The 11909-nt window shown below is 45.1% G+C and overlaps 1 protein-coding gene across 1 annotated transcript in view; it reads left to right on the top strand.

Moving 5' to 3' along the window:
* The first annotated feature begins 656 nt into the window (after positions 1-656).
* The window catches only part of LOC144684402 (galectin-4-like), a 31251-nt gene continuing 19998 nt past the window's right edge, over positions 657-11909 (top strand). The window contains exon 1 of the mRNA XM_078548132.1: positions 657-761. Coding sequence (XP_078404258.1) covers positions 723-761 — 39 coding nt within the window. The 5' untranslated portion in view covers positions 657-722. The remainder of the gene's footprint in view (positions 762-11909) is intronic.

Raw genomic sequence — 11909 nt, 5'->3', positions numbered from 1 at the left:
GGAGAGATTTGACAAAAATGTCATGGACACAGGATAAAGGGAGTGCTAACGGTAGTGTTAAAGACTAATGAAGGTGCTGATAGTGGCATGAAGGTAAGATAGCAAAATATGTTAATAGCAGAACCAGAGCGCTGAGCCTTGTTCTACCATTAAGGGGAAAAACAAAAATACCTGGAAAAACTCAGCAGGTCTGACAGCATCTGCGGAGAGGGAATGTTTCCAGTCCAAATGACTCTTCATCAGAACAAAGGAAAAATGGAAAAGAGATGAAATATAAGCTGGTTTAAGGGGAGAGGTGGGACAGGTAGAGCTGGATAGAGGGCCAGTGATCGGTGGAGATAGCCAAAAGATGTCACAGACAAAAGGACAAAGAGGGGTAGACGGTTAAGGCTCTTGTTTCTGTTCAGGCAATGAAGTTGTTTAGAAACTAACAACTTCCTATGTTTCGATTCAGCTCTGTTGAAAAAAATTCTCCAATGAAATAAAGCTTTGACTTTATTAAAAACAAAATTAAATCTCTTCCATAAGCGGCTGCAACTTTTTAAAATTGAAGTACATTTTTTTTGAATTAAGAAATACAAACTTCAAAATACCTCCCCTCTCCACACCTCAAGTCCAGTCCCAAAAGGAAATTACGACATTTGTACTTTGCCCCCGTTCTGCTCTCTATATCAGTAACGGTTTGGGTTTGGAAGTGGAGTTAGACCGGATCAGCGCAGAAGATGGATTTCTACCTACCGCCACAGCCCGTCCACAACCCGGTAAGGTATTTGGCATTGCCCCGCTCCTACTAGCTCATCAAGCACAATGTATCTGCAGCATTGCGGCTGTGCTGAAAGGCAGAATCTTTGAGATAGGCGTTGACTTTAGCGCACAGTTAGATTAAATTTAGTCCTTAGTTACTGTCATTTTTGGGTACCCCTCTTTATCCTCAAGTTTCAGACATTCAGGAGACAAAAGGGCAGAATAGAGTTACCCCAAGGGCCCGCAGAATGGGGAGGATAAGCTTCAGGGCTAAGTTTTGACTTTATGCCAGCGAGGGATTTTAACTGTCTGAAGATGTGGCAGCCTTACTTTGAAATGGCGACGGGGAATCCTGTTTTTCACAGGACTGTCACTATCTCCAGTTTGTGTGTTTATCTGGGGTTAGAAAAGTGGGGGTGCGTCCTGTGCACCCCTTAGCTCTACCCCAATGCTGTTCTCACTGTTCTGGTGAAGAGTCACCCGGACTCGAAACGTTAACTGTGTTCCTCTCCGCAGATGCTGTTAGACCTGAGTTTTTCCAGATATTTTTGTTTTTGTCTCTGTTCTCTCTGTATTTTGTTCAAAATGCAATATCCTTCTGAAATCTTGCTTGGAAGTTTCTAGGTTTGTTTGCTGGAGTGATGGTAGGTTGGTTAGGAACAGGCACCCAGTCCGTCTGTGGGCAGCCAGGGTTGGTGAGGGGAAAGATAGATACTGATTAAAGAGAGAGCATTTATATAGCGCCTTTTGCAACCCACCAGAGCGCTTTACAGCCAATGCAGTCATTTTGAAATGTAGTCACTGTTGTAGTGTAGGAAATGCAGCAGCCAATTTGCACACAGCAAGCTCCCACAAACAGCAATTGAAGAGTGGCCAGACAATCTTTTTCTTTGTGATGATGATTGAGGGATAAATATTGGCCAGAACACTGGGGATAACTCCCCTGTTCTTCTTTGATATGGTACCATGGGATCTTCTACGTCAACCCGAGCAGGCAGATGAGACCTCGGTTTAATGCCTCATCTGAAAGACGGTGCTTCAGATAGTGCATTACTTCCTCTGTACTCCACTGGAGCGCTTTGTTTGATTTTTTTTCATGTGCTCAAGTCCCAGATGGGGATTTGAACTCAGATCCTCGTGCTACCAGCTGATCCACACTGACTGCAGTACTGGGTGGATCCGCTTCTCTTCTTCAGCCAACAGGATTTCCTCTTTAGGAACGTAGAACTTAGGAGCAGGAGTAGACCATTCGGCCCTTCTAGCCTTTTCTGCTATCCAATAAGATCATGGCTGATCTGGTTGTGGTCTCAACTCCACTTTCCTGCCTGCCCCCCCATAACCCTTGGCTCCCTTGTCTATCAAAAATTTATCTAACCCAGCCTTGATTAAATTCAATAACTCAGCCTCTATTGCTTTCTGGGGACTAGAATTCCACAGACTAGTGAACCTCTGAGAGACAAAAATTTCCTCATCTCTGTCTTAAAGGGGAGGAGACCTTTTATTCTTAAACTGTGTCCCTAGTTCTAGTCTCTCCCACAAGTGGAAACATCCTCCTGGTATCCACCCTATCAAATCCCCTCAGGATCTTATATGTTTCAACCTCCCATTCTTCCAAACTTCAATGCGTATAGGCTCAATCTTTCTTCATAAGATAAGCCCTTCATCTCAGGAATGAGTCAAGTGAGCCTTCTCTGAACTGCTTCTAACACAATTATACCTTTTTTCAAATAAGGAGACCGAAGCTGTACACAGTATTCCAGATGTGGTCTCACCAAGGCCCTGTACAGCTGCAGTAAAACATCCCCACTTTTCTATTCCATTCCTCTTGCAGTAAATGCCAACATTCCATGTGCCTTCCTAATCACTTGCTGCACCTGCATACTAACTTTTGTGATTCATGTGCCAGGACACCCAGATCCCTCGGTACCACCGAGCTCTGCAATCTCTCCATTTAAATGGTACACTGCTTTTCTATTCTTCCTGCCAAAATGGACAAGTTCACATTAACCTACATCTTGCCTGTCTCAAGATAATTACTTGAGGCAGGCCATTTGGTCCATCTAAATTTGTTGTTTTAGAGAGATGCTAGGCCTTTTTATTTATTCATTCATGGGATGTGGGTGGGTGTCGCTGACAAGGCCAGTATTTATGCCCATCCCTAGCTGATCTTAAAATGGTGGTGGTAAGCCGCCTTCTCAAACCGCTGCAGTCCATGGGGTGAAGATACTCCCAACAGTGCTTCTAGGTAGGAGTTAAAAAGCTTTGACCCAGCGGCGATGAAGGTATGGTGGAACAGTTTCAAGTCAGGATGGGAGGTGATTTGAAGGTGGTGGTGTCTCTCTACCCTTGCCTGTGCAGGATTCAATTACTAAATAATTTATAAATTTTTGCCATCAATACCTAATCATATGATGCTGACTAGGCAAAGAATTTCCTGATCTAGATCCTAACTTTATCAGTTTAAACCTATGTCCCTTTGTCCTATTCGAGCAATTTAATTTAAAGTAATATTCCAAATTTACATTTTCCATCTTGTCTTGTCTATTGCGTTGGGACGCTCTGAGGTCATGCTATTTAAATATATATTTGTTCTTTCTTTACAAAATCATCTCTCAGTCACCTTTATCCAGGCTGATGAACTCCCCTTTCTCTGGAATTTATTGTGGTATATGAACCTGTGCAGGGCAGCTTATGATGTACCAGTCATTTCGATGCTCTGGACTCCTAAGACCAGTGCCATGTGTTTGTCAGCTGCTGCCACTGATCCTGAGGAGAATCTCTTCACCCTGCTTTGACTTACCATAGTTTATGTCTCTCCACTTGCTCTGAAATCCTGAAATTTACCCTTATCTCCTGTGGTAACTGAGGGTATAGCCCCCCCCTGCTGCCTGTCAGGGATCATGAGGTGTTGAGGCTCCGGTGAGTGAGTCCTAAGCGCGGACATCCGGAGGGTGGGTCTTCCTGATGAGAGTCCCGATTGAGGGTGTAGCACCTGAAAAGCTCCCTGTAATAAAGTTTATTTGTTTCTTGTTGAAATCTGTCCGGTCCATCAAGTCATTACATTTGACGATGAGGGTGAAATTAGCTTTGACTCTACGCATCGCCCTGTTACTGTGAGTACATCGAACTTTTTTTAAAAAGACTCCTCGCCAGCCATGCCACTCTTTGGCAGAATTGATCCATATGATGCGACTATGGAAGACTGGAGCCAGTGTGTAAAGCTCCTCAGATTTTATTTCGTAGCGAACGAAATTACCGCGGAGGAAAAGCAGAAAGCCGTCCTTTTGAGTTTATGCGGCAGTAAAACATAGAACCTCATTCGCAGCCTGAAGGCCCTGAGTGCGCCCAATTCTAAATCCTGTAGTGAATGGGTGGACCTCGTGAAAACGCATTTCCAGCCAAAGCCATCCATAATAACGCAGCGTTTTAAATTTAATCCCATAGTTAGGAGAGTCCATCGCGACCTATGAAGTGGTTGACAGAACCACTGTGACTTCAGGGGCACATTAAATGATTTGCTGCGGGGCTGATTAGTTTGCAGAGTTCAGGATGACGCCATTCGGCGCTGTTTACTCGCTGAGGTCAACATCGACTTTAAGCGCGCCCTAGAAATCTCCCTCGCCATGGGAAGCGCTGCGAGAGACTCACAGGCTCTGCAACACGTACCACATGGCGCCGTTCTTCATGTGGGGCGGGAACCTACGGCCGAGCGTGGCGCGAAAACCAGACCCACAGCATCGAAGCGAGAGGCAGGGTCCACTGTTAGAAACATGAAAAGGCCAAGGAGAAACGCTTCAGCAGTGACTCCAAGATGAAGTTGTTATAGATGTGGGGGTGACCACGGAATGGACACCTGTAAATTCAAGGAGGCAGAATGCCATTACTGCCATAAGAAAGGTCATGTGGTAAGGCAGTGTTGGGCAAAGCTGACGCAGCTGCATAACAGCGAACCCAAGGGTTCGAATTAAAGAATACAGCAGAGCCTGAAGCTGCCGACACCGACGTTTATTCCCTGTATATAACATAACCACTGTAAAAACCGAACCTATCACTGTGACAGTGCAAGTTAATGAGAAGCCACTAATAATGGAGGTGGATACAGGCGCCTCAACTACGGTGGTGGGAGAGCACATTTTCAGGTACCTTAATGAGTATAGACAGCCAATAAACCTGGAGCAAACAGCTGCTAAAATAAGGACAAACACAGGAGAATCCATTCAGGCACAGGGCATCGCCACAATACCAGTTTCTTACAAGCAACAGGCAGCCCAGCCGTCTGTGATAACTGTGAAAGGAGAGGGACCCAGTCTTTCAGTCTGAGGCTGGCTACAGAAGATCCAGCTCGTCTGGTCTGAAATATTTCACCTCAAACCTGATGGAGTTCCAGAGCTTCTAAGAAAATACAACATGGTTTTTTGGGATGAACCAGGGAAGTTAAAAGGCAAAACAAAAACAGAATTACCTGGAAAAACTCAGCAGGTCTGGCAGCATCGGTGGAGAAGAAAAGAGTCAACGTTCCGAGTCCGAATGACCCTTCAACAGAACTGAGTAAAAATAGAAGAGAGGTGAAATATAAGCTGGTCTGAGGCGGGGTTGGGGGGGGGGGGGGGGGGGTGGACAAGAAGAGCTGGATAGAGGGCCAGTGATAGGTTGAAAGCGGGTTTTAGTAAACACCTTGTCAAACACCAGGAGAGAAATATAAGCTGGTTTAAGGTGGGGGGCGGGGGGAGAGAAGTTGAGGGGGGAGTGGTTGTAGGGACAAGCAAGCAGTGATAGGAGCAGATAATCAAAAGATGTCACAGACAAAAGGATCAAAGAGGTGTTGAAGGTGGTGATATTATCTAAGAAAAGTGCTAATTAAGAATGGATGGCAGGACACTCAAGGTACAGCTCTAGTGGGGGTGGGGTGGAAAGACTGACAAGGTATTAGTTGTAGTTTTTAAAATAATGGAAATAGGTGGGAAAAGAAAAATCTATATAAATTATTGAAAAAAACAAAAGGGAGGGGGAAGAAACGGGGTGGGGATGGGGGGGAGGGAGTTTAAGATCTAAAGTTGTTGAATTCAATATTCAGCCCGGAAGGCTGTAAAGTGCCTAGTCGGAAGATGAGGTGCTGTTCCTCCAGTTTGCGTTGGGCTTCACTGGAACAATGCAGCAAGCCAAGGACTGACATGTGGGCAAGAGAGCAGGGTGGAGTGTTAAAATGGCAAGCAACAGGGAGGTTTGGGTCTTTCTTGCGGACAGACCGCAGGTGTTCTGCAAAGCGGTCACCCAGTTTGCGTTTGGTCTCTCCAATGTAGAGGAGACCGCATTGGGAGCAACGAATGCAGTAGACTAAGTTAGGGGAAATGCAAGTGAAATGCTGCTTCACTTGAAAGGAGTGTTTGGGCCCTTGGACGGCGAGGAGAGAGGAAGTGAAGGGGCAGGTGTTGCATCTTCTGCGTGGGCATGGGGAGGTGCCATAGGTGGGGGTTGAGGAGTAGGGGGTGATGGAGGAGTGGACCAGGGTTAAAAGGCATGCAGGCCAAGATACATGTGGAGCCACAGGCAATACCTCATTTCTTTAAGGCAAGACTTGTGCCTTATACATTGAGAGAAAAGGTTGACGAGGAGCTGTGCCAGCTAGAAAACCTGGGCATTATCCAACCTATTCAATTCTCGGAACGGGCTGCAACCATAGTTCCAGTGGTTAAGCCTGACTGCACCATACGCATCTGTGGAGACGATAAATTGACCGTAAACAAGGCAGCCAACTAGACAAGTACCCTTTCCCGAAGATAGATGCCTATCTGGTTGGAGGCTAGTCCTATATGAAATTGGATATAAGCCACACTTACCAGCAGCTAGAGCTCGATAACACATCGAGGAAGTGTGTAACCATTAACACACACAAAGGTCTCTATCAGTACATCTGTCTACCCTTTGGAGTCTCGTCGGCGTGTGCTATCTTCCAGAGAACAATGGAGAGCCTTTTGCAAAGAATAATTGTATGTCTAGATGAGATCATATTTGTGCCAGAGAGACATTCCAACAACCAACTATTCTGCCTGTGATTAACATTGAACCGTCAATTCCTGAGGTGACTTATCGACCTAGAATAGATATGCCTGATGTCTCTGCAGAGTTGCCAAACCCTGAACTGCCACAGATAAATGATGTGTCTTATACTGCAGTTCCAGACCCTATCGATCCTGTTGAGGAACCTCAAGAGGCACAGCTACACTGCCCTAGCCGTATAAGGAAAGCATCTCAGAGACTTGATCTTTAATCACCCGAAATTGTAAATATGCAAATGTTGTTGGGTGTTCAAATGTTCCCCTGTTAATAGAAATTGTAAAAAAACTAAAGGGGGAGGAATTGTGGTTATTTGAGGGTATAGCCCTTCCTGCTGTCTATCAGGGGTCACATGCTCTGTTAAGGCTCTGACTAGTGAGCTCTAAGCGCAGGCAAATCGGGGGGAGTGGGGCTTCCTGACCAGAGTCCTGATCAAGCATGTAGCACCTGAAAAGCTCTCTGTAACAAAGTTTAGCTGTTTCTTGTTGAAACCTGCCCTCTCCGTCATTACATTATTACATCTCCCCAACTCTCCCCACATAGTTGAACCTTAAACTAACAGCGCTAACTTTAAAGCCAGGTGTAGGCCCATTCAGCCAGCAACCACTTCCTCTTTTTATTACAGATCCGTTTTCACAGCTTATTTTGAGATCGTTGCAGGTGGAGTGAAGGAAATCATTCTGTTGCTTAGGAGATCTCAACCATGAAGACAACCACTGCATTATACGTTTTAAACCCTTTTGTTATATTTTTAGTTTTGTTTAAAGTACCCTACACCTTCTGTAGATGAAAACTTTGATTACTAAGTATTTCTAAATTGTTAATTTCATTGTTGACATTAATTCTTAAGCTACCCTGCCATCCTATAAATTCAAAAAGTTGCAAGTTAAAACCCAGCCTTCAATTACAAACTAAATTCATATTGTCTGTGCTGTGAGGTCATTCTGGAGTACAGTTACTAATGTGATTAGGAAGTTTGGCTGATACTTTCTGTTTTGTTTCATGCTAACTTGCTGAAGGCTATTAAATGTCCGTCATGGCACAGTGCTTTGCGGCCTCACTACCCACTCAAGCTTCAAGTGCCAGACCAGAGGCTTGACACTCCAGAGAGAGTGCTGCACTGCTGGAGGTGGTGCCTTTTGGATGAGACTGTAGCCCAGATCTTCTGGTCTCTGGAAAGTCGGAGACCAGGTGTATGCTGGAAGATGTGCTATGGGATTCTTCGGAGGTACCAACGCAAGGGCACTGTGGGAATTGCCTGGGAGGTTTGAACTACCGATGGGTAATTCTCCTGCTCCCTGGGACCCTTTGAGAAGTCTCCGACTCTGAGTTAGAGTTGGAGACTTAGAATGGTTCCGACTTACATACCTGGATAGTTACCCACAAAATGTTAGACAGAAAAATCCTAGCCTAACTCCTGGATAACTATACAACTGACACCCAATCACTCACACTGACCCCTCTCCCGATTACTTCCCTGACCTCCCGACTTGCCCAACCTGAACTGACGACCCCTCCCAACCTACCCACCTGCCACCCTACGCCCTTACCTTCTTTCTGCAGCTGTTTTCACAGCGGCTTTGGACATTTAAACTCTTTAATTACCAGAATACAGCAACTAGTGCCTTAAAAAGGGTGTGTGGCTTCTACATGGGTTCTTGGTGCTGCTCCCTATGAGGTTTGCTGCCCTCTGGCGCTTCAGAAAGATTCTCCATCAGAAAATCACTCAGAAAAATTGGAGAAAGGTAAGTGTGCATTTTTTTTTTTGTCTGATCAGGGTTGCAAATAGGGTTTTTGATCCTGATCACAAGACCTGGGCCATTAAACCGAGGCCCCATGTACCCTCTCAGGTGGAGGCTGGAGATCCTATGGCACTGTTTTGAAGAAGAGCAAGGGAGTTCGCTCCGGTGTCCTGCCTGGTATTTATCTCTCAACTGTTGCTGAAGCGCCCGTTATCAACATCCTGGGGGCAAGGGGTGGGGGTTACCATTGACCAGAAACTCAACTGGATCAGCCATATAAATACTGCAGCTGCAAGAGCAGGTCAGAGGCTGGGAATTCTGAAGAGAGTAACTCTCCTCTTGACTCCCCAAAGCCTGCCCACAGAAGTCTTTTGGAATGCGCTCCACTTGCCTGGATGAGTGCAGCTCCAACAACACTGAAGATGCTCGATATCATCCAAGACAAAGCAGCCCACTTGATTGGCACCCCTTCCACACCCTAAAACATTCACTCTCTCTACCACCGATGCACAGTAGCAGCAGTGTGTACCATTTACAAGATGCACTGCAGAAACTCACTAAGCCTTCTTAGACAGCACCTTCCAAACCCATGACTGCTACCATCTGGAAAGACAGGGGCAGCAGATGCATGGGAACACCATCACCTGCAACTTCCCTTCCAAGCCACTCGCCATCCTGACTTGGAAATATATCACCGTTCCTTCACTGTTGCTGAAGCTGTCTCCCTAACAGCACTGTGGGTGTACCCACACCACATGGACTGCAACAGTTCAAGAAGGTGGCTCAGCACCACCTCCTCATGGGCAATTAGAGATGGGCAATAAAAATGCTGGCCTAGCCAGTGACGCCCACATCCCGTGAAAGAACAAAAACCCAACGCCACTCAAACAGGCGATCTGCTGATTATCGCATTGCTGATTGTGGGATCTTGCTGTGTGCAATTTGGCTCTTGCATTTCGTACATGGCAACAGTGACTATATTTCAAAAGTACTTCATTGACTGTAGTGTACTTTGAGAGGTCTGGTAGTCATGATAGGCACTATATAAATGCAATTTTTTTTTCAATTGCTGGGGAATAAACTATAGTTACAGAATGAAACTTAGGTAAAATTATTTAACAGAAGCAGTGTGCTTGGAAGAGTCGCATCATGTATAACAAACAGTAGTTGCCAGGTTTCCTAAATTCTAACAGTTACTGCATTTTGAAAGAACTTAATTGACTGTAAAGCGCTTTGGGACGTCCTAAGATTGTGGGAAGTGCTGTATAAAAGGAAGTTCCTTTGATTGCACACTGAATGCCCTCAGCTGGGTGAAATCTGCCCACATCTCCCTGCTGCATATATCTCAGCAGTTCATTTACTGCAGCAGCCATGGTTCTGTGTTCCGCATTCAAACACCAGTGATCCTAATTTCACTCTCTTTTCTGTGATTTTAGAAAGAAATGTAGATATAAAAAGGGAAAATAGTATGATGTGGAAAATGGTGGAGATCCACAGCACATGAGTCATTGTCTGAAGGGGAAGTGAATTAAACAGTCATCGACGGTGACATTTCAGATGTTTCTCTTCACCAGGAGCTAAGTCATATCCTGACTTACCATCTCTTTTTCCTTAACCCGCCCCCCACCCCACCCAAAATATTAACACAGGGGGAATTTACGGGGCTATGGGTAAAGAGCAGGGAAATGGGACTAATTGGATAGTCCTACCAAAGAATGGACACAGGCATGATGGGCTGGATGGCTGCCTTCTGTGCTGTATCATTCTATAGTTCTATGATTTGACTGCCCTATCTTTCTCCCTTGGAATAACATACAAGCACGAACACTTCCTGCAGTGGTTCAAGAAAGTGCCTCACCACCACCACCACCACCTCGAGGGCAATCAATGACGGGCAATAAATATGACCTCCACGTCCCATCAATGAATAAAAACAAAATCGTCTCGGTGACAGCTGCAAACTCCCTTTCTCCTCTTTCACTTTTCTTACCCTCCAATCCTGCTAGGACCTTGGTTCCCTCTGAAAATGCCTGTTGTCATTTCAAGTAAGGTTGTGTGTGCTAGCTAAGATTTTTTCAAAAAATGTACCGTATTCATAAAATTTGCGAAAGTACATTACATAACACGAAAGCAAAATACTGCGGATGCTGGATACATAACATAACATACATTACATAACAGTTCTAATTTAACATTACACAAAAGTACAAGATAACTCCATTTCTTTCTGTACAGCACATGGCACTCTGAGGTGCCTCACTGCATTTAAAAACTATTGGTTATGTATACAATGTGCATTTACATTTTATATCAAATATTCTCTGGTGTGTACAGCTCAAGAGGCTTTATATGGCTTTCAATCCCTTAATATACTATGGCAGGGGGTCCTTCATCAATGGACTTTCCCCACTGAGCCTTTGCGGCAAGTGCCCCAAGCTTTAGTGCATATATCAGCTTATAGACCTGGACCTTGGAATGTGCAGTCTGCGGCACTGTCGTGGAGAGCTCCTTGCACTGAAAGACCCACAAGGTTCAGGCAAATCGAAGAGCATCTTGTACTGAGTTGATGGCCTTGAAGCAGAAGTTTGTCTTGTTGTGCATCCCTGGGAACAGCCTGTACAGCACGACCTAAAATACCCCACTCAATTAATATGGTGTTAACTAATGTGAGCTGGCATCAAAACTCATAGAAATGTGATTAACCAGCTGTGTTCAACACAACTAGGTCTTGGTGACTGAATACTAACCACCAACTCCCTCCGGATACGTGGTAAGAATCTAAAGCTTCAATGGATCTTAAAGCATTCTTAAAAAACAAACAAAGAATTGAAACTCATTTCCAATATAACCTCTCTGTAAAATATATCTAAATCTAAGCACATATCTAAATTTTCAACTACAGCCAGCTTCTTTATTGAAAGGCAATATGGATTTTAGTGTCCTCTTTCTGTTTTGCTGACACTGAGAGTTAACAGCCAGGATTTCTCCCTGCTCTTGCCTCTTGTGTGTCCATGTTGCAGTGCAGCTCCAGCCACCAGCCTTTCTGCACCCAATCCCTCATCCAGGTGACCAGTCTTTTTTGCTGGAGCCCAGTGAGCATTGGCTGGCTATTCAGCTCTGAGGAACTTCACAGCCAAGCCCAATCCTGAGGTATGCATTTGTGTGACTTGCCAGCAGAGTGCAAAATAATCAGAAGCAGGAATGCTAGTTTTCCCCACCACCCCCCCGCCAACAACCATCCCAGCTCATAGCACTGAGACAAACTGCACCAACAGCGCTGCTCAATCAGTACAGGTTGAATCACCTTCCTCATAAGAAATAAAAGCAGGCGTGGGCCACATGGACCTTTGAGCCTGCTCTGCCGCTCAA

This window comes from Cetorhinus maximus, chromosome 9, assembly GCF_964194155.1.
Source record: "Cetorhinus maximus chromosome 9, sCetMax3.hap1.1, whole genome shotgun sequence".
NCBI classification, from domain to species: domain Eukaryota; kingdom Metazoa; phylum Chordata; class Chondrichthyes; order Lamniformes; family Cetorhinidae; genus Cetorhinus; species Cetorhinus maximus.
This window is presented reverse-complemented; position numbering and strand designations above follow the sequence as displayed.